The sequence below is a fragment of the Takifugu rubripes genome, chromosome 6, assembly GCF_901000725.2.
Source record: "Takifugu rubripes chromosome 6, fTakRub1.2, whole genome shotgun sequence".
Classification (NCBI taxonomy): domain Eukaryota; kingdom Metazoa; phylum Chordata; class Actinopteri; order Tetraodontiformes; family Tetraodontidae; genus Takifugu; species Takifugu rubripes.
In genome coordinates this window covers 306,575-328,583 of record NC_042290.1, presented here as the reverse complement: position 1 = coordinate 328,583, position 22,009 = coordinate 306,575, and the positions used below count along the sequence as shown (strand labels likewise).

General features: G+C 45.4%; 3 protein-coding genes across 8 annotated transcripts; 1 reads left to right on the top strand and 2 right to left on the bottom strand.

Annotated features, from left to right (window-relative positions):
- Positions 1-351: 351 nt before the first annotated feature.
- LOC105418628 (uncharacterized) lies at positions 352-4,011 on the bottom strand. The gene is given in 3 exon segments (XM_029838018.1): positions 352-1,296; positions 1,800-2,300; positions 2,649-4,011. Coding segments are annotated over 3 exon segments (2,559 nt in total). The 5' UTR covers positions 3,762-4,011.
- A 2,303-nt stretch (positions 4,012-6,314) lies between these two features.
- htr1a-b (5-hydroxytryptamine receptor 1A-beta-like) lies at positions 6,315-7,946 on the bottom strand. Its single transcript, XM_003977295.2, has one exon. It carries the CDS (start codon positions 7,870-7,872, stop codon positions 6,586-6,588), a length of 1,287 nt encoding a protein of 428 aa, XP_003977344.2. The 5' UTR covers positions 7,873-7,946; the 3' UTR covers positions 6,315-6,585.
- A 9,634-nt stretch (positions 7,947-17,580) lies between these two features.
- On the top strand, positions 17,581-22,009 carry LOC105418627 (E3 ubiquitin-protein ligase RNF180-like). 6 transcript variants are annotated; one of them, XM_011618455.2, is made up of 8 exons: positions 17,581-17,708; positions 18,503-18,581; positions 18,780-18,872; positions 19,171-19,899; positions 20,379-20,468; positions 20,624-20,840; positions 20,954-21,079; positions 21,593-22,009. In XM_011618455.2, exons 2-8 carry the CDS (start codon positions 18,525-18,527, stop codon positions 21,784-21,786), a joined length of 1,506 nt encoding a protein of 501 aa, XP_011616757.1. In that variant the 5' UTR covers positions 17,581-17,708; positions 18,503-18,524; the 3' UTR covers positions 21,787-22,009. The 6 variants fall into 6 exon arrangements, with proteins under 6 accessions (XP_011616757.1, XP_029693784.1, XP_029693787.1 ...); XM_029837924.1 differs by having other exon boundaries at positions 20,346-20,468; XM_029837927.1 differs by having other exon boundaries at positions 18,777-18,872; positions 20,346-20,468.

The window sequence follows — 22,009 nt, the reverse complement described above, 5'->3', positions numbered from 1 at the left end:
GCACTTCTTCTTGGTGGGCGCTTTAAAACATTGAAGCCCACATATGGTTTCCGTGCTTGTGATGATGTCATCAGTCCAACATGGCAGAATTTTCATTTCTGAAAAGTTGCAGTCTGAAGAACATTTGAGAAGCATCAGTGTCACGGGGGTGCCCCCGTCCCCGCCCCCGCCATTTTCTCTCTCTCTCTTTACAGTGAGTTTCTGAATGCAGTCAGTGACGTGTTTCTTAACTTAAAAGATACATCTCCTGGATGCACTGGGACACATCATCAGTGATGTATCCTGGGTTCATAGGGTGTTTCGGGTCTCACAACATCATACACCCTCGCCCAGGCAACCCAGCCGGGGTGATCAAGACCCGGCTTGTGTCCCAGTAGCAACCCACGGATCTGCCCTTTTCAGCCACAGCCACCTCGTGGCTCTCTCTGCAGCTTCACTCGCACCTTTAATGGCCCTCTTTTTGGCTGTCCCTGTGATTCCCAGTCGGCCAAAGGCTTTGCAGAGGGAGCATCCTGCAAAGCCTCTACAGCCAACTTCTATGGGCTCGTAGAAGGTCCTCCAGTCCCTGCCCCTGCACTCCTCCACCAGCTCCTGATACTTGGCACATTTCCTTTCGTTGGCTTCCTCAGTCCGCTTTTCCCAGGGCACTGTAAGCTCCAGCATGATCAGGTGTTTCGAAGCCTCTGAGGTGATGATCATGTCTGGCCGTAGAGACGTTGTTGCGATGTGCTGGGGGAATAACAGTTGTTTTCCCAGGTCAACGTGCAGTTGCCAATCAGTAGCTGTGTGGAGGAGTCCCGTTGTTATCTGTGGGCCTGCACGAGGTCTCTCTCCAGCTTTTATGAAGGAGATTGCCTTCTTCGGAGCATGATGGTGTTTGCTGGTGCTAATGGCCAACGCTATGCTCTCAGCCACTGCTTTGAGTACCTGGTCGTGGCGCCAGCGATAGCGACTATCAGCCAGGGACTTTGGGCAGCTGCTAAGGAGGTGTTCCAGGGAGCCTCTTCCGGAGCAAAGGGAACATGTGGGTGTCTCGCTCTTTCCCCATGCATGGAGGTTTGCTGGGCTGGGGAGGGCATCGTAGACTGCCGCCACAAGGAACCGGACGCGGTGGAAGTCTGCCTGCATGATGTTTGACCAGGTAACTTTGCGCTGTAACGCGCTCTCCCACCTTGTCCATGCCCCCTGCTGCCAGAGTCCCACTGCCCTACCCACTCGCTCTTCCTCCACGCCTGCTCGGACCTCCTCCTGAAGTAGGTGGTTTCTCTCTTTGCCCCGGGCATGGCTGACTTGGGTCTTTGGGAAGTAGTGTTGTGAATCTTCTCCTGGTGGTTGCCGAGATGTGTTGATGAGGAAGGAATCTTCGCAGACACCGACTTGGTTATCAAAGATGTTTATTGGAGAGAACAGTCAGGTATCAATCGAACACTGCAGATTGTCCGAGGGAGGTTTCGCGGTCCCGATGGTGAAGAACTCCGAGGTGTCTTCATCGTCACCTCCTTCTTATACAGTCGAGTAAACACATTCTTTACTGATGACCTCACGCTGTACAATATGGCCAACCCAATGGTATAGCGTTCAGTTATTACCAAAAAAGGGAATACTTGAAGATGCTTCATGCTACACATCCTCATATGGAGAACAACCAGGGGCCCACAGGCTCCAGTGTCATCTTTTAGGAGCTCCTTTTACATCAAGGAGGAAGACACCGGACACACATGTGGAGCATGTCCTAATATGGTGCTTAGGCTGGGTGCTAAACACATTAAGGCCTTACAGACGTAAAGCCTGCATAGAACGGGTCAGATACTACAGTAGCCCAAGCCTGTTCTTCCTGTTGCAACGGCCCCAACTAGTGCCTTTTGCCTTAGGCGTGACTCAGCCACATCCACTGCCTTTTCTGCCTTCCACTTCCTTCCTGTCTTCACCTCAATCCCGGCTGATGACACCTTGCAGTCCCTGGAGTCTCTGTACTGTAGTGTTTCTCTTGTGCGTGCCACCTTAAATTCTTCAGTGAGCCCACTGAAGGGTAGCTGCAGGGTGTTCCTTGTCCCGTACAGTGCAGCGCTGTTGAGGCTGCGAGGAAGACCCAGCCATCTGCTCAAAAAGCTGCTGATCTTCCTTTCCAAGGATTCCACTGTTGTTACTGGGACTGGATACACGAGGAGAGGCCACAGGACTCTGGGAAGGATGGAGTACTGGTAGATCCAGGCTTTAAATCTACCAGGCAGGCCAGACTTGTCCACCTTAGTGAGCCACCCTCCAAGCTCTTCCGTAGACTTCTGGATAGCAGCAGTGTCCTTCAGGCTGGAGTCAAAGAGCTTTCCCAGGCTCTTGACTGGTTGCTCCGTGATTGATGGAATTACGGTTCCTGAGATTGAGAATCGGAATCTGTCCACCACTTTCCCCCTCTTCAGTACCATGGACCTTGACTTGGTGGGCTTAAAACTCATCCTAGCCCATAGGATGAGTCTTTCCAAACCCTGCAAGATCCACCTACACCCTGGGACTGATGTTGTTGTGACGGTAAGGTCGTCCATGTAGGCTCTTATGGGGGGCTGTCGAACACCTGATCTGGATAGAGGCCCTCTGCACTCCACCTCAGCCGCCTTTACCACCATATTCATCGCCAGTACGAAGAGAACAACGGAGATGGTACAGCCTGTTATTATTCCTTTCTCAAGGCGATGCCAGTCTGAGGTTACTGACCCTGAAGTGACCCTAAGACTGAAGTTATTATAGTAATCCAGAATCAGGTCCTTGATCTTACTGGGAACATGGTGTAGGTGTTGCGCAAGCTCAACTAGCCTGTGTGGGATGGACCCGTAGGCGTTAGTCAGGTCCAACCACAAAACCGCTAGTTCTCCTTTGCTCTCATGGGCCTCTCTTATGAGCTGTGTGACTACACCATTGTGCTCTAGACAGCCAGGGACTCCAGGGATCCCACCCTTCTGCACTGAAGTGTCGATGTAGTTGTTCTTGAGGAGAAACTCGGTCAGTCTTCGGGAGACGATGCTAAAAAACACCTTCCCTTCCACACTCAGTAGTGAGATAGTCCGAAACTGGTTGATGTTTTTCGAGTCCTCCTCCTTGGGTATCCAAAGTCCCTCAGCACTCCTCCACTGGTCGGCTACTCTCCCCCTTCGCCAGATCACTTTCAAGGCCTTCCACAGATGCCGGAGAATTTCTGGACAGCGCTTGTAGACAAGGTAAGGTACACCACTGGGGCCTGGGGAAGATGCAGAATGGGCTGCCTTGATGACTTCTTCAACCTCCTTCAAACTAGGCTCTGCCAGCTTGAACTCTGCTGATGGTGGGGCAGGGCTGATGAGCGCTCTGTTGGGTCCTAGGTCTTGACCCCTTAGTGGGTCACTCATGGTGTTTTGGAGGAAGCGATCCACTTCCTCCCTTGAGCACTCAAGTCGGCCACTCCGCTTGTCCCCGAGCAGCTGTTTAGAAAACCGGAAGGGATTGGCAATGAAGGCTGCTCGCTTCCTAGCTCTCTCTCTCCCGCGCCTCCTGTGCCACTCTGCTCTGCGGAGAGTTTTCAACTTCTTCCGCAGGATGTTATACAGCTCTTTTAAAGCTTGCTTGTCCCCATCAGAAGCTCTCTTGAACTGTTTCTTGAGGGTTCGCAGCTCCTTGCGCAGTTGGTGTATCTTAAAGGACCTGCGGTTCATGGTGTAAGAGGTGGTCTCAGTGTTGCCCTTCTCGATCCGTCCAAATCTTTCTGAGCCATAGCTAACGATGATGGTACTCATCGCCTGGAGTCTGCTGTCGACATCTCCTTTGGCTGTGGCTTGGATGATGTTGGACACATCCTCATCAAACTGCAGCCACTCACTCCGTCTATTTGCTGGGGGCCACTTAATCCGCTGCTGTTGAACTACTCTGTTAGGGTTGGGAGGCTCCGGTACGTGGAGGGACTGGGATCTGTGGGTTGCCTCCTGTCCGGGCTCCTCCTGCGTCTCACCAGGTCCAGGACCTGTGCGTTGCACCTCAACCTCCCGCTCCAGACATGTTTAAACATCTGAATCCATAAGTTTTTCCACTGGGCCAGGACCCTTTTTAGGTGGAAATAAATAAATTATAAATTATTAAATAATGTTGTTATCTTGAAAGACCAATTGCTGCTGCATCACCAAGGCTCACCAGTACAGCCAGAATATACAGGCAGCTGAAATCAACTGTGTATTGTGTTATGCCCCAAAGTCCTGAAGAAACTTTCAAAAGTATTATGCACCAGTACAGACGTCCAGGTTCTAAAGAAATCAGATTTAGCCTATAGATCCAACACAGAATTCTTTAACTCCTCCTGCCTCCAGGTGAAAATCTGGAGGAAAATGATCGGGAGACTAAAAGTGAGAATAAATTTTACACCTGCTTGTTGTCTGGACAGGCAGCCAGCTGTGGGCCCCTCACCTCTGTATTCCTGTGAGCTAGTAGACCTTTGATCAGGTAATTGCCCCTTCGGTTCCCAGAGTATGCATCCCCTTGTGTTGCTATGGTGACCACCCCTCTAGGCTGCATTTGTGTGGTCATTTTGCAGCCTTTTTTTGTCAAAAGAAATGAGAAGAGAGACACTGGTAATGTATCAGATATCAAACTCTGTGCATGTCTGTCTGTCTGTCCAAAGCAACTGCTGGATCCCCATCATCAGTCAGTCATCCAGTCAGTCAGTCAGTTAGTGGATGGATGGATGTATGGATGTATGGATGGATGGATGGATGGATGGATGGATGGATGGATGGATGGATGGATGGACCGACCGACCATTGGTGGAATTTTTCCATAACTCAAATCTTTTGAGGAACATTTGTGTTCAAAAGCACAGAAATGTGTCTGGACCAGCTAAAGTTGCACCAGAGGATCAATATAATTGGTCTCTTGCTGTTTACATGAAACTTTTTAGGGACATATAGCTGCTACCTGTCCTGTACTCATACATGTCACTCATGTTTTTTGAATACATAATACATCCTTTGGTGATTATTTAGCATACTAACTTAAAAACAACTTTAGTTATAATTACATTTATAATTGAGGTAACATGTATTTATGTAGGACAGTATGATGATTTGTAATTTTTTTATTTAAATGTAGATTATATATTATATAATTTTATATAATTATATATTTATATGATGGAGTATAGTAATGAAATAGATTTTTCACATTGTCTAAATAACTTAATCAATTTTACATTCAGTATAAATAATCAAAATCCTAATCTCTCCAACATGTTGGACAAATTTAGATACATTTTTCGATCCAGCACTCAGGGGCATTCTGGGATTAAAATTCAGCCCTGGAGCCTGATTTGGAAAGGTCTTGTATTCACTCGCACCACGGATTTAAGTGGAACCGTAATTCAAGTCCGAATATTTTATTTGAAGTGTAAAACGATCTAATGATATTAAACAGGACAGAGGGATTAGTCAGCCAGTGAGTGTGTTGAAGTACAAGTACCACATATGAACATCAGTAATCATGGAGATTAACAGTAATTTAGGATATATACAGAAACAATAATCCTGAAAGCCACTGATGTAGCAGCAGGAGTGGAGCATCTTATTTTTCCTGTCTGATTACAGTTGGAACATCAACATATGACATCGATGCACAGACCTACGGCCAACTCTGGAAATCTAGTTGAACCACTGTTGTTTTGGTGGGTCCTGCTCCACTTTCTGCCTCCTGTTCCCTTTCCTCCTTCTTCTTCTCCTCCTCTTCTGTCTCCTCCTCCCCTTGTCCTGTCCCTCCTCATTCATTTCTTCCTCCTCACTCCTATGACTGGCATTTTCCTGTCTCTGCATCAACTCTTTGACTGGCACTGGCCTTCTCACCTAATAAGAACAGTAACAGCAACCATGTTGAATTTGATAGAAAAGCAAATAATTCAGTTTTCAAACACAAATACAATACAAACAGGAAAACAACGTTTGATACCTGAATGAATGATTCCTATTTCAAAAGAAACAGTGATTAGCTCATATTGGGAGGGGACCTCATCTAATGCAACCATGGCTGCTTTTTGTAGGATAAAAAGCGCTCCGACCAGCGGCCAATTCGGTGTGGAACAGATCGGCCTGTTGGGAATCCTCCTGGACCCCTATGACCAGCCCCCACGGCTGCAATAGAAAGAAAGGACAATCTAGTCGGATAATCCCAGAAAAAAAAAGTGAACAGAAAATTGGAGGGTTACATTTTAGTTAAAGAGCCATGAAATCCTGTGAATAAATTACCATCATTTCTCTTAAAAGCTCAAAAATGTAAGAAGACAACTCACAGAAACTTGAAAACGTTATTCTTTATTGAATTTTACAGAGCACAGCAGGGAACACGGAGTTTCAATAAGATGATCACTGCTTTTCTATGCTTCGACTGACTACAGGCAGAATACTGAGGAAGATGGAGGAATGGTGCTGTTGCCAGTAGTGACGATAGAAAAAAGCCATTTGAGCCCTAGTATATTTCAGTTTTTTTTCCCCTGCTTTACTTTTAGTTTTAGCCTACAACATTCAGTTTGTGCCATTTTAACCGGCTGTTCATTATTTTATTTTTTTGGGTCTTCTCTTTCACTTATTAAGCTCTGCAAAAATGACACTTAATGATTTTCTTGAAGGCGCTCTGGAAGTCTTTGTTGAAGTAAGCGTAAATAATTGGGTTGAGCAAAGAGTTGGAGTAGCCCAGCCAGTTAATGACATCCTTCAGCCAGTGAGGCATGAAGCACGACTCCTGGCAGAAGGGCATGACAAGGGCGACGATGAAGAACGGCAGCCAGCAGAGGATGAAGGTCCCCATGATGATGCCCAGGGTCTTCACCGTTTTACGTTCCCGTGCCAGCGCGATCTTTCTCTTCGTTTCGGTCGCCTTCTCGTGTCTGTTCTCGAACAGCGGCACCGTGCCAGGGGTGTTGGGCAGTGGCAGGTTGCATCTGGAGTTGCTTTGCACCTCGATAATGTCCAGAGACTCGCCCTCCCCTGCGTGTTTCACGGCGCCGTTGACGTTCGGGAGAGGTCGCGGCTCCACGCTCCTTTTCCACGACTTACCGTGTGCGTCTCCTGGAGTCTTCCGGTGAAACATCGCGGGCGATAGTGCCAAACAAGTGTCAGAAACTTTCTTTTTCTCAGTTTTACGCACCGTCCGTCTAATCCGAAACCTGGCCGCTTTGAAGATGCGGCCATATAAAACCAACATCAGCGTCAAGGGGATGTAAAAAGCTCCAAATGTTGAATATATTGTGTACCAGGGATCTTGCGTAATCTTGCATTGTTTGGAGTTGGCTCTGTCCTCTGCCATGCTGCTGGGCTGAGAGCGCATGATTAACATCGGTGGAATCGATATTGAGAATCCGACGAGCCAAGTGACGCTGATGAGGACAGCGGCTCTTCTCGGTGTCCTCTTCTTCATGTAGTCTATCGGCTCAGTGATGGCCCAGTACCTGTCCAGAGCGATGACGCACAGGTGCAGGATGGACGACGTGCAACACAACATATCTAGAGATATGAAGATATCGCATGGTATCTGCCCAAGAGTCCAGCGGTTTAAGACCTGGTAAAGCGCCGCCATGGGCAGCACCAGTACCGATACCATCAGGTCGGTGACTGCCAGAGAACCAATTAGGTAGTTGGCCACATTTTGAAGAGAGCGCTCCAAAGCTATGGCTGCGACGACGCACGCGTTCCCAAATATTGAGCAAAGGATGAGCGCGCCGAGCAGGAAGGATGTAACCACTTGATAACTAAGTTTCACTTCTTCGTCAAAAGATTTGGAAGTTCTGTTGGATGTGCTGTCAAAATGAGTCCAGCCTGTTGTGTTATTTGTGCCCTCCATTGTTGGCAAGCCCGCTATATTTTGGAGCGCTTCCATCAGTTGTTGGAGAGGCGGGTGCGCATCATGCCGCTGCGCCCGGAGGAGCACATATTGTGCAGCAGAGGGGCGAACGAGGCTGCTTACGTACAATGATGTTTCACTTTTATACCAGTGATGGAAAATGCGTCATGAGGATGCATCAGCGCTCAGTATGATGAGTAGAAAAATGCATGGAACAAAACCATTGTTCATACATTTTACCAGGTTTTTAACGGAAAACATTTTGTTGAATTAAATGTTTCACTTTGTCCTATAGCCACTTGGGTTTTCATATAATGTAACAAACTGAATTGGCCCCACGTTAGTTTTGATTATTGTGGGATTATTATGAAGATATTTTGCCACATTTGCTAGGAATCAATCCTGAAAAATGAAATATGTTGTAAAATGTTGTATTTAAATGAATTGCTGTCATCCCGTGTATAATATGAATGACATAGCAAACATCTAGTCCTGATAAATACAAAAGTACTAATACATATTCAAAACCCGAGAAAATATGGGCTTAACCATTCAAAGCATCGGTGCATCGGTTTTTTTTTATCTATAGCATATATTCTCTTCTTTTTGGGGACTCTTAACATTTAAAAAGCTTTGGACATCATGATTTAGTATTGCTGATGCATGCAGACTCTTTTAGTGTTTGAATGTGTTCTTTGTTCTGGTTTTTTAAAACCCAAATCAACGCTATGTGGGTAACAGAGAGCTAACACTGCCACCTGGCGTTGGTTTAGCCTCCTGGGATCCACACTTTCTAAAACATTAAAATGAATTGCATTTTAATATGTATTAGTTTATCTAGTTATCCAAAGGAATAACTCCAGTTAGAATTTTTGACTCAGGTTTTTGCTTTTGTTGATAGTGTTTGTAATTTGAGCAATAAATGGGGGTTTGCATTATAAGAGCTATTCCTTCACGCGTGTGAATTATGCTTTAACAATTGTCAATGTGTTTGCCATAGCTGTGAAAATTGATATTTGTACATTCAGTAATGACTGGGGACATTTTTCTGTCAATATGTACCAGCCAATGTATAAAACATTATCAACAAATAACTGACATACTACTTGATACAAAAACTCTGATCTTAGATAATGAGAAGATGCCTGAAGATTGGAGAAGTCTTCTGCTGTCCTTTTTATGAACAAGGGACAAATGCAAAGTTGTGGCAACTCCAGAGGAATAAAGTTGATGAGCCATACAATGAAGTTATGGGAAAGAGTAATTTAAGCTAGACTGAGGGCAGAAGTGAGTATTTGTGAACAGCAGTATGGTTTCATGCCAAAAAAAAGAAAAAGGAAAAGTACTGCAGTTGCAGTATTTGCTTTGAGGATGTTGACAGAAGTAGAGAGAAGGTCAGAGGGAGCTGCATTGTGTCTTTGTAAAGTTGGAGAAAGGTTATGACAGGGTGCCCAGAGAGGAACTGTGGTGTTGTATGAGGAAGTCTGGAGTGGCAGAGAAGCCTGTTACAGTGGTGCAGGACATGTAGGACTGTAAGACACTGTTGAAATATGCTGTAGGTGGGAGTTCAGGGTGGAGGTGGGACTGCATCAGGGATCAGTTCTGAGCCCCTTCTTGTTCATTATGGCAATGGATAGGCTGACAGACAAGGTTAGACAGGAATCTCCATGGACTATGTTTGCAGATGACATTGTGATCTGTAGTGAGAGCAGGGAATAAGTGGAGAGGCTAGATGGGTGGAGGTTGGAGAGGAATGAAGGTTAGCAAGACAGAGTATATGTGTGTGTGAATGAGAGGGACTGATGTGGAAGACTGAGGTTACAAGGAGAAGAGGTAAAGAAGATGGAGGATTTTAAGTACTTTGGGTCAACAGTCCAGAGTCTGTGGAAAACAGGTCAATCAATCAAATCAATCTTTATTTATATAGCATCTTATACAATCAAAATTGTTTCAAGGTGCTTTCCAGATTTCCCAGGGCCTAACCCCAGACAAGCAACAGTGGCAAGGAAAAACTCCCCTTTCACCGGAAGAAACCTTGAGCAGGACCAGTGGACAGAGACAGGAGACGGAACTGGGGGTAGCAGAGATAATGATGCCAAAGTTTTCTTTGGGAGTGACCTGGTTGGATAGCGTCAGGAATGAGTACATCAGAAGGACAGCACATTTTAGAGGCTTTGGAGATAAAGTCAAAGAGGCCAGACTGAGATGGTTCAGACATGTCCAGAGGAGACATACTGAATATAGTGGTAGATGGATGCCGAGTTTCATACTGCCAGCCAGGAGACCTAAAGGAAGACCAAAGAGGGGGTTCAATCAAATCAATCATTTATATAGCATCTGTTACAATCAAAATTGTTTCTAGGCCCTTTACAGAATCCCAGGGCCTGACCCCCAACAAGCAACAGTGGCAAGGGAAAAACTCCCCTTTCACAGGAAGAAACCTTGAGGAGGACCAGGCTCATGTAGGGTGACCCTTCTGCTGATGGGGGGCTGCATAGAGAGGGAGGAGAAGGGGGAGGACAGGTAGAGGAGAGAATAGACAGATCAGGGAAATACATTAATTATAACAAAGGGTTGGTGTAAGAGTTGAGTGGGTCAGCGGGGTCGGAGGTCAATAGGGTCCATAGATGGAGTGAAAGAGGATACGAAGGTAGTTGGTAAGAGAGAAGAGGACCCAGAAGATGTGGGTAGCTGCAGGCAACTGACACCTGATGTGATGGGTGCAATTAGGACCCAAAAGCAGCACTCTGGAAAACTGGACCGTGGTAATGACAAACAGACTGGGGAACTCATTCATTCCCCGAGCCATCAGACTGTTCAACTCCATGCTGGGGGGAGGAGGGCCAACAGAAGGACTGGAACAACAGTGCAATAACATAATACTGGGACATCCATTCATTCAGTTCATTTATTTACATTTCTATAGTCTTATATTTTATATTTATATTCTATTTTTAATTTATTCTATTTTATTTATTTTATTCTATTTTTAATATCTTAAACAGTGCTGTACGTTTCTTTGGGGAGATGCTAATTTCCCTAATGGACACCCCCTAAAGGGATCAATAAAGTACTCTGATTCTGATTAATGACCTTTATTAGCACACGGGCAAACAGGAACTCAGGCAGACAAGGAAGCACAGGAAACAGTCCGTTCTTCAGGCCCAGGGCCCACACAAAGTCAGTGGGTTTCAGGCTTGGGGATTGGGTCGGGCAGAGTGTAGAACCGAGGGGAAAGGACGTGAATCCTCAGAACCCTACAGTCCCGTTAACAGCGGGCAGGAGTGACAGAACGGGGCTTACAGGAGATGAGGCCGACGATGTAGCTGAGCAGACTGGGGGTGAGCAGCAGCGAAGTCGGTGCCACGCGGAGAAGTCAGGACCAGGCGAGCGGGCCGGAACCAGAAACGCTGAGGCAGAAGTCGTGGTCAGGGGCAGAAAGCAGGTAGGTTTTCCAGGGAACAGGCAAGGCAGGCAGAACGAAGACAGGCAGGGTCGATAACAGGTAATCTGACAGGGAAATAACGCTGGAAAGTCTCGCATCAAAGCAGAAAAACAATCTGGCATAGACTGAGAGTGCAGGGGAGGCTTATAAACCGAGCTGATTGGGAATCGGCTGCAGCTGTGCTTGCAGGTGAGTGGAGTTGAGCTGACGGGTGAGAGTGGCTGGCAGGTGGAGTGGAAAATTACCGGGAAAGGAGGGAACTGGGGGAATGGGGCTGTGACACCTGTAGGGAAAAGAACGAAGAAGAGTTTTACAAAAACAACACTAATTTTCACAGTTTAAAAGACAGTTTAAAACTCAAAATAAAAGCAGCAATATAATCACTCCTAAAGCGATTTGCAATTTGTCTTCAGCAACAGTGCAAAGTACATTCTTGTGACACCCTGTAACAGAATTGACCCAGGTCATTTACCATTTTAGAAAAACCAAACTCCAGCCTGGGCCTGCAACGAATGTTGCAGCGCCACACTGAGGCCACTTTTTTTCCCCCCAATTTTATTTTTTCTAGAAATGTAAATCACCATCTTGGCTTCACCAGAAATAAAATTCAGGAGCTGCCACTTATTCTGAACAGTTGTTATATCCTGCTTTAAAACTATTAAAAACACTTTAACACATTACAGAGCACAGTGAGTCTCTCACACTCAGCCCAGAGGCAGCAGAACAGGCACTGGTCCGACACAGCAGTTTTCATTTTTTTTCAAGATAAAAGCATTCAACGCAATGGCCCCATGCAGGATCCTCCACTGGAGGTCCCTGGTCCTTTTCCTCAGGGGTAGCTTGTACAACACCCTCCAGCAGGGATGAGCTCCATCCCCTTCCAACCAGTCAGTCCATACACTGGCACTTCAGCTGGACAGTCCTCTACTGTTTAGTACCATCACACTGTTCTTCCACAGTTGCAGCACATTTTCAGCTGCCCGGACAGAGCGGATGCCCAACAGAGAGCCCACAGCCTCTGAGCCCATTAGGTCCGGCCCTGCCGTGGCCATTATGTGCTCAAGAACAGTCCGGGTCCCACACAGTGCTGCCATCAGTCCAGGCGCGGCTTTGCTGGAGACATCCAGCCTGGTTCCATGAACTACGGGTTCCCTTAGCAACCAGAACGGAGTCAGCTTCTTCTTGGTTCGGTTAAAGAGCCCATGCCTTAAGAACACTTTGATAAAATAGAGGTAGCCCATTTAATGTGACGAATTTAAAGTCAGTTAAAAACAGAGCATCAGCGAGTCCCAAGTTACTCACCCATCTGAAGACACAACCGTCCACATTGCTCCACGTTAGAGCCACTGGACCTGTTAAAAACCTCATAACAAATTGAATTCTAAAGGTGGTGGTCCTGCTGGCCAGGTGGATGAGACCCCTGCCCTCCCTCCTCTCTAGGCAGCTACAGAACCCCCTGGACCCAATGCATGACATTCAAGAAGTTTAGAAATCTTGTCGGAATTTGCCATCTGCCACAGCACAGAGGCCACCAGGTTATTGTGGACAAGAGTTCTATCTCTTTACAACATGAGGGGGAGAAGCCAGTTCCATTTTTTTCCCTTCAATTCTCTCAATTGTGTCAAACCAATTCTTTTTCACTGTTGCCTAATAATAAGAATAATAATAAAATAATAATAATAAAAAGACCAAGGTAATTTTAACCGTCTTCCTCCCAGGACAAGACACGGATCATGGCTATGAAAACACGGCTGAATCCAAGCCTTTCCGTCACCTTCCAGAGGTGAAATGAGAAATGAGACCAGATTTGATGCCCAATGAGCCAGACACCCCCAGAACATCGTGAATTAGGTGGCCATTGTCCACCATGGACCTGCTGGGCACACAGTAGGTCTGATCCCGGTGGAGGACCTGGAGCTTCCCTCAACCTGGTAGCAAAAGCCTTGGACAGAATCTTGTAATCCAGACAGGAGAGACACAGGGTGCCACTTTTTTATGTCCTGCAAGTTACCCTTTTTGGACAGAAGAGTAACAACTGCTCTCTGGCAGGACAATGTCAGGGATCCCAAGGCCAGGCTCTCATTGAACATCTCCAGCATGTCATGAGCCACAGTGTCCCAGAAGGCTCTGTATAACTCCGCAGTGAGCCCATTGACATCTGGAGCCCTCTGACTTTGCATGATGTGCAGGGCAGCTGCAGAAGCCTGTCCAGCCTGAGTTGGTCTATTCTGAGACCTGAGGCAGCTCCCCACAGAACTCCAGTGCCTCATTCTTCTGATATTCACTGGAGTAGAGTGACAAAAAGAACTCCACTGCACGCTCCCTTATCTGGCCCAGCTCTACAAGTTCCTGCCCTGTGCCAGAAAACAGTGAATGGGTTACCCTGTTCTGCCCACGCTCCTTCTCCAGCCGAAAAAGGAAGCTGTGTCCATCTCTGTTCTGAATCCAGGACCTGACCAGTGCACCCTGTACTTTACCGTCCAGCAGGCTGGTCTAAGGCCACCTTTTTGGACTTGAGGACTTCAATGCATCCTCGCTCCCCTGTGGAATTGCTAATAATGGATCTGTATGTGTCTCACGTGGCATTGAGCGTATACTGCTGACATAGGACCTGCATCTCTGTTTTGCCACGGTCCCACCACTGTCTTAGATATGTAAAATATGATTTCCTACACTTAGACCAGAAATAGCATAAAACTTCTCAAACCATTATCCATTTATAAATAGTTAAAATGGCATTACGCACTCTTAGGTTAAATATTCTTAATAGAAATTTCACTTAAAACCAAAGAATGATCAGTAAAACCAACTGGCATAATTTTACAAGCCCTAAAAACAACTGAAGTGGTGTTCAAAGCAGTAAAAACAGTCAAGTCTGGTCAAGGAGATCCTATCTTCAGTCACCATGTGTGCATCCTCCTCCACACATCCCTTGGTCTGATGGAGAAAACACATTTTTACACGGTAAAGCTTTTTTCCTGGCTGTCAGACATGTGTCACCCACACCCACACCCGCACCTCACTACAGCCAGACATGTAGGATTCTGTTAGGATCGAACAACCTAAAACATGAGAGAAACAAATAAGGCAAACAGCTTTAAGTTTTACTTGCAGCAAGGAGGACGGAGAGATGTGCTCAGTTATAGATCTCCAACACGTCCTGAGGCACACCTCTCGCCACCCTTCTTTTATTGAGATTAGTCGTCTGATCAAAGACAGATTCACAGTCACTGGTAACCATAGTAGCTGCATCCTCCAGCCATCCAGATTTACTCTCCCCCACGTCCTTTATAACATTTTTGGGCTTGCTCCGCTGCTTCATGGGAGCAGGCCATCACTCAAACGCCCCAACACCACCCGCACCTGTACTCACACCTCCCTCACCTACCTCACCCAGTTCACCTGCTTCACCCCAAACCTCACTTATCTCACCTGTTATGCCCATTGCCTTCCCCGCCTCCGTCCGCACCGAATCACCGACGCCTTGCAGCTGGAACGAGCACGTTGAGCTACCTTCGGTGAGACACAACATGTCTCAACAGCGGCGACTTAGAGCCCGACAAGATCTTTCTAATAGGGGACACCACCTTCCATGCACAACTCTCACCAGGAACTCGTCACTGGTGAATGGCGGCATGCTTGACGGGGTGATCCTCGCTGCCGGCTGCGTCAGCGGAGTCACCTGAACAAACTGGCCACCTCCTCCACAATGAGCACGGAGCCCGATCTCATTTTCACCCTGTGCCTCCTGCTCAACCAGGCGTTGGCTGCCACGCACACACTGACTAAACTAATACAAAAACCCCAAAAAACGAAGACACTTACAATTACCAATGTAATTACCAATGTTCTTCTTGTATGAGCTGGTGTATCTTGTATGAGCCAGCTCATACAAGAAGAAGGTGGTAGACTTACTACAGAAACTGGAAAAGGATAAAGCCATCGACAGACCACAATACTACCGTCTATATCCAGGAGAAACCATCCCTTGCATATATGGATTGCCCAAGATCCACAAACCAAGGACCCCTCTCAGACCCATAGTAAGTAGCATCAATTCTGTAACATACAACATTTCCAAATACTTGGCCTCCATCTTGTCTCCCATGGTTGGCAACACCCCACACCACATCAAAAACTCCCAAGACTTTGCTCAAAAGGTCAGTGGACTCACACTACTTCCAGAAGAGACTATGGTATCTTATGATGTCACGTCACTCTTCACGTGCATCCCCACCGCCAGCGCCATAGACACCATCCACAAGCACCTTCTATTGGACAAGAATCCTCCAGAAAGAACAACCTTAACACCGGCCCAAATCTGCACCATGCTGGACCTGTGTTTGAACACCACCTATTTCCAATACAGAGAAGGCTTCTACAGGCAGAAACATGGCTGTGCCATGGGCTCACCAGTATCCCCCATAGTTGCCAATCTATACATAGAGAAGGTGGAATCCCAGGCCCTGACATCCTTCACAGGAACTGCGCCAAGCCACTGGTTCAGGTATGTGGATGACACCTGGGTCAAAATTCAAACACAAGAATTGGAAGCGTTCTCCGATCACCTCAACAAAACAGACCAGTATGTAAAATTCACCCGGGAAGATACAAAAGGAAACAGTCTGGCCTTTCTGGACTGCGCAGTCAAGATCACTGAGGACAGAAATCTCACCATCGAAGTCTACAGAAAACCTACACATACTGACCAGTACCTTCAGTTTGACTCTCACCACCCACTGGAACACAAGTTGGGAGTGATCAGAACTCTCCAACACCGGGCCAGAGAAATACCCACCACATCCCAAGGCAGAAAGAAGGAACAGGACCACATTAAGACAGCTCTCAAAACATGTGGCTACCCAGACTGGGCCTTCACCAAAACTTCAAGAAAGCGAGACCCCAGCAAAGGAGAGGAGGAGAGAAACAAACGCCACAGTGTTTCCATCCCCTACCTGTCCGGAGTCTCTGAGAAGTTTAGGAGGATCCTCCAGAAACACAACATACCGGTTCATTTCAAACCCAGCAACACTCTCAGACAGAGGTTAGTACACCCAAAGGACAAGACACCAAGACCCAAACAAAGTAATGTTGTTTATGCTATACAGTGCCAGGAGGAATGCAAGGAACTGTACATTGGTGAAACCAAACAACCTCTCCACAGAAGAATGGCACAACACAGACGCGCCACCTCTTCGGGTCAGGATTCAGCAGTCCACTTACACTTAAAGGAGAGTGGGCACTCCTTCGAGGACAGCCAAGTAAGGATACTGGCCAGAAAAGACCGCTGGTTTGAAAGGGGGGTCAAGGAAGCTGTCCATGTCAAATTGGAAAAACCTTCCTTAAACAGAGGTGGTGGCCTGAGGCACTTCCTATCACCCACATACAATGCAGTCCTCCACTCCTTCCAACAGCAAAACAAACATTCACACCATTCCAGGAGACCCAGTGACTCACCACCATGGGATCCAGCAGACAAAGGGGAGACACCTCAACCGAAACTAGGTGAACGACCCGACCAATGACCCTGCTAACGACTCTCAGGTGACCACCCAGATCATTAGCATGCAAATGGTCCACAGGGGCTATATATTTTCAAGCTCTCTCCCCAGCAATTTCAGAACTGAAGAAGCCTTCTGGATAGAAGGCGAAACGTCTTCAAGAGAAGAAACCCAGTCCAGTTGACAGAGAAAACTACCTTGGATACAATGACCTGGATGATTGAGAATCTACACAGACAATTGAAGACCATGAAATATTGGATAGGTCCAAGAGTGCAACAAGAAAAGAACAAATATCAATGGATATAATATATAGTGAAGATGAGATGAAAAGTATAGTTGAGTCAGAGATAAAGAGGAAATGTCATAAGCATTGGGATAGTGAGTAAAGGTTTGCAGTTTTATAGCATACAAACGAATGCATGAGAAATGAGAGAATTTCACAGGAGTAACAAAGAAGACATCATATCACAATTGGGATTGGGCCATACGGAATTAAAAAGTGCAGTTTTTATTATAGAGAAACATGAAATGGGAAATTGTGAACATTGTGGGTTGAGAGAAATGTTGGAACATGTCCTCTTCCAGTGTGCAAGGTACCAGGCACCGTGATTCCCACTAAAATAAATGCTTAAAAGAAATTTGATAACGTTTAATTTAAAAGTTTCTGAGGAGAAGTTCAGAGGATGTTTAGAATTTTTAGAAGTAACTAGGTTTAGTAGTAGGATTGAGGCCCTAAATTTTAGGGTATTCTGCTCTACACTCCAGCCCAGAAGGGGGCGGTAATGTGCCTACAAGCTATTTACCAACCAAAGAAGAAGAAACAACAGCGGAAGGATCAGAAGAAGAAGTCTTAAGGCTGTAAAAACTTTGATTGTTCGTGTTTTCCTCCTCAGGTCGTGTCTAGTAACCTTTCCAACAGCCAGGTAGGTATTAGCGGCTTTATTATAGTCGCAATAATGTCTACATTTCCCTCACACTAGAGCAGTGCTTCTCAATTATTTTCTGTTACGCCCCCCCTAGGAAGAAGAAAACATTTTGCGCCCCCTGCCGTGACTATAATTAGTATCATTTGTCTTTGAAATTGTTATAAGTACACCTCTGCATAACATTGTATCCTTATTAATATTAAAGAAAACAAAAAAAGAAAGAAATATAGACCAAAGCAGGATGATTGTTGCCAATATTCGGCACGTTTTTGCCGAAAAAACTCAAGCGGCTGATCAGCGTGACTGGGGTGTAATGTCTTTAAGTGACGCCTTCATTTATTTGGCTTCATGCTGTCCTGCCAACATTTTTAGACACAGTAAACACACCGGTCTTTCCTCGTCTCCCACCGTAGTCGCAGTGAAGCCAAGCGCTATATATGCTTCGTCATATTTCCTCGTCTTAGCTTTCGGGAGACTTTCGTATGTCTCATTATCTCCGTCTCTCTCCGCCTTTCTTTTCATCACTGTTAAGTATTTTTTCATGCTGTCTCTTGGTGGTTTGTTCACTGCACTTCCTATCTCTTGCTCTGTGGTGTGTGCGCGCGGGTGCAATTACACTTTATTCTAGTACGGCAAAAAAAATAAAAATAACATGTTCTCCGGGGTCACACGCGCCGCCCCACTATTAGAGTATAATTGAATTATATTTATTTAAAGGATGCAGTGGTGAATAATTATATATTCGGTGATTAACATTTTGGTTTTTCTTGGGGTTGGGGGTTATTTTACAGATAGTTGGAAGAGTGTGAAAAGATGTTCCGATGCAGGAGGTGTCGGAAAGGAATCCTCGACTCGGAATCTCTGTTAGAGGTCGGTCCAAAGTGCGCTCAATCCTTTTACCATTTCAGTATTAGCAGTGGCAAAATAATGTTCGCTTTGTAGAAGTTATTTTTTACATAGATTATTTTTGAGAATTTGAAATAGTCAATGTCGTTTAAACGTGTTGTTTATGTCCAAAAGTCAACACTTTTTTGATCCCTGTATTGTTGATCTTTCATGTGAAAGTAGGCTGAGGACACAGAAAGTTCAGAAACTGTTTGCAGCATTTGGCATGTGAACGTTGATGCACTGCCAGAGTGGATCCTGACCTCTGTTCACCAGGTAAGTGTGTCAGCAGATCAATGCTGTGTTGTTGGCAGGGATCTAGTGCATCAGGCAGACGTGGTTGACTGGTTAGATTCTCAACGTTAAGTTTTTCTCTGTAGAATTGCTTTAATTTTGACTTGGAAATAGTGCATTTTTCTACATATTTTACAGTGCTTGTTTTATAGCTGTAATGTTTTTGTCATTTCCACTTTCTTGTTGTGCTGTGTATGATAACTAAAACTGTGTTTCTGGTACGTCTATGTCATATTTCCAGATGTGGTAGTGATTCAGTGCATCTGTTGTTTGTGTGCAGGCTCAGTGGACTGTAGGAAAACTCAACTGTCACAACTGCTCAGCTCGTTTGGGGGGTTTTAACTTCATTCATCACTTTGAGTGTCCCTGCGGCAGAGATGCTGCCATTCACCTCAACAAAAGCCGCGTAGATCCCGAACACAAAAAATGTTTCCTTACGGTCCAACCAAGACTGATGAAGCCAAGAACAGAGCAGAATAATTTTCTGACACTTGAATCTCAGACTGAAGAGCCTGAACTGAACCAAACAAGACTAGAGAATTTATGCCTTACCCGTGCCATCTCCCACAGAAGTCCTGCAGTCACCTCTAATCTGGGCAGTGAAAACAGCGGGCTGTTTTCCTCCAGCCCTCTGTGCTACGTCTGTAAACAGCGGCAGCACAGCAAGGGAAATGTTGCCATTATCAGGCCCTCCTGTCTTTGTTCTGTAGGTCCTGCACACACACCCTCTACATGGCTGATGAGTGCAGAAACAGATGAGTCCTCACATATGTCACAGCCCAGAGTTCTGCAGCAGCATGATGATGATGCCTGCGAACCCTCGGTTGGCAGCTGTTCTCTCATCTCTGCAAGGAGAAATTCAACTCCACATCAACAGCTGCAGCAAACCTTGGATGATATGTCTTCTGTGGAGGCCTCAGCTGTCCGTGAAGATGTCCACGGCCCGCTCCTACCCCATAGAGCCGGTTCTGTTTCTGACATTCTTACCGAAGGAGAGGAGCAAGTGACAGTATGTAATTCATAATGAATGCAGATGGTTATTATATATACAAACAGTACGGCAGGTTTATATTATATTATTACTATATACTCCAGCTGCATTGTGAGTAGGTTTGAGACTCCGGTCCAACAATTCAAAACCTCGCCACAGCTAAAAGTCTGACTGACCAGCACTCAATTAGCATCCTCCATAAACCTTGTGTTGCGTTCCTCTCATGTTTCTACAGGAGAAGCACTGGGAGATGGCAATAATAAGGCTTTTCATTTTGATTAAGTGAGATTATACTGCTGAGTTTATAGTTTCACAAATAAAATTCAACAAAATAATGAATGAAATCACACATTTACTTCCATGCCACTTAATTTGCAATTCCTGATGTATCAAATCAACTTTGTTGATCAATGGCAGCTCCAAGATGTGTTTTATAATTGTGTATGTGGTCTACCTGGATTTAGACTGAAGCAGTTATGGGTTCTTTGGCCTCACAGAAACTGAGCAAGCGAGAGAAGAACCATCTGAAGAGTCTCCGGAGGAAACAGAGGAAGAAAGAGCGATGGCTGCTCAACCAGTTGGAAAAGGTGAAACTGCAGCACTCACTGGTTTATTCTCAACAAATGTCTTAGCTAACAATCTTTTTTATAAGCCTAAAAACTTGAAATGGTAAATAAAGTGCCTAATGTAAGACAAAGATAGCTGCACAAACCTCTGTGTTTCTGTACATTTGGGTTTCCAGGCTGAGGATTTGTTGCAGAACAGGGAGGAGGAGAATGAGGACAAGGACGGCCTAACCTGTGCTGTCTGCCTTGACATTTACATCAGTCCGCACATCTGTCAGCCCTGTGGCCACTGTTTCTGTGAGCCGTGTCTCCGCACAATCGCCAACGACCGACCCAGGAACACTCCCTGCCCACTGTGCCGGACCTTAATCTCAAACACCAACTCCAACAGAGGTAATTGTGTGACAGAAAAGAGGCTGTTTGACCCGTCTGATGCTGGATTTGGTGTTCCACTGGGTGTTTGTCAGCTGGATTCATGCAGTAATTACACTATTCTTCCTCTTCAGAGCTCGACCAAATGGCTCAGACCTTCTTCCCCAAAGTGTATTGCACCCGCAAGCAGAACTTTGAGCGCGCTTCGTGCGCAAAGTGGCCTCTGCCCAGCAGTCGTAAAAGCTTCTGCACCTTTTGGAGTGAGAGTCTTTGTCATTTTATTCTTAGACATTTTTAACTTTCTAGTTAGGATCTTCTTTCAGCAGTGAATAAAACAGCTCTGACAGAAAATTTATTTTTCCACAAATTTAAGCTATTTAATGACTGTTTTCCATCTGTCCTGATGTGCTGGGCTACTTTGTTGTGCATAACACAAATATTGCTTCAGTAGACCATAGACCACATATTTAACAACAGACTCCTCAATCTTTATTCAAGTATCAAGTAAGTACCTCTTGAAGAGGCTGTTAAATCTTAGACTACTAATATGATGGAGCAAGGATTATCGCTTGGCATCCTGTATTTCAGAAAAATGTCATTTCTATTGTTTTTCAAATTCTATATGTTTTTATTGATTGTATTCATTTATTGAACAGGACATAGAAACATGATTACGATAACTACACATGAATTGACATTAATCCTTTCTAGATCTGAATGCACTCATGACCTGAGGTGCCCAGTCTAATGGAAATGTATCTGTGTCACTTCAGGACAGAAGAGACAGGGAGCAGGGACAATAGGACACTGGTGGTTTCATCGTCATGGAGGTTACTCACTGGCTGCTTTGGACCAGACCAACATGCACACTGGACTCTTTGGCCTGGTCGTATTGTATGTCCGCTCAGCAAACTTGATCGTAATTTTTCTCTTCCTCTCTGTTCTTTTGTACTATTTCTGTTTTTGAAAAACAGCATGTTTGTTTCCTGATTTCTGCAGAAGTATGAGTAGAAGGAATGTGACATTAAAATTAGCCAAATAAAAGGGTTACATGGCCACTGTTGATTAAAATGTGAACAATTTAGTAATTACAATTATTAATGTTGAAACAAATTATGGAACATTATTGCATTTAATAACTGACATTGTGTAAAATAGTTCAAAGATATTCTGATAAATGATTGCTCAAA

Coding starts and splice junctions, on each gene's coding strand:
- htr1a-b (XM_003977295.2), bottom strand. CDS start 7,872: ATGGAAGCGCTCCAAAATATAGCGGGCTTGCCAACAATGGAGGGCACA.
- LOC105418627 (XM_029837924.1), top strand. CDS start 18,525: ATGTTCCGATGCAGGAGGTGTCGGAAAGGAATCCTCGACTCGGAATCT. Junction 20,841..20,953: donor AAACACCAACTCCAACAGAG/GTAATTGTGTGA, acceptor CTTCCTCTTCAG/AGCTCGACCAAATGGCTCAG. Junction 21,080..21,592: donor AAGCTTCTGCACCTTTTGGA/GTGAGAGTCTTT, acceptor GTGTCACTTCAG/GACAGAAGAGACAGGGAGCA.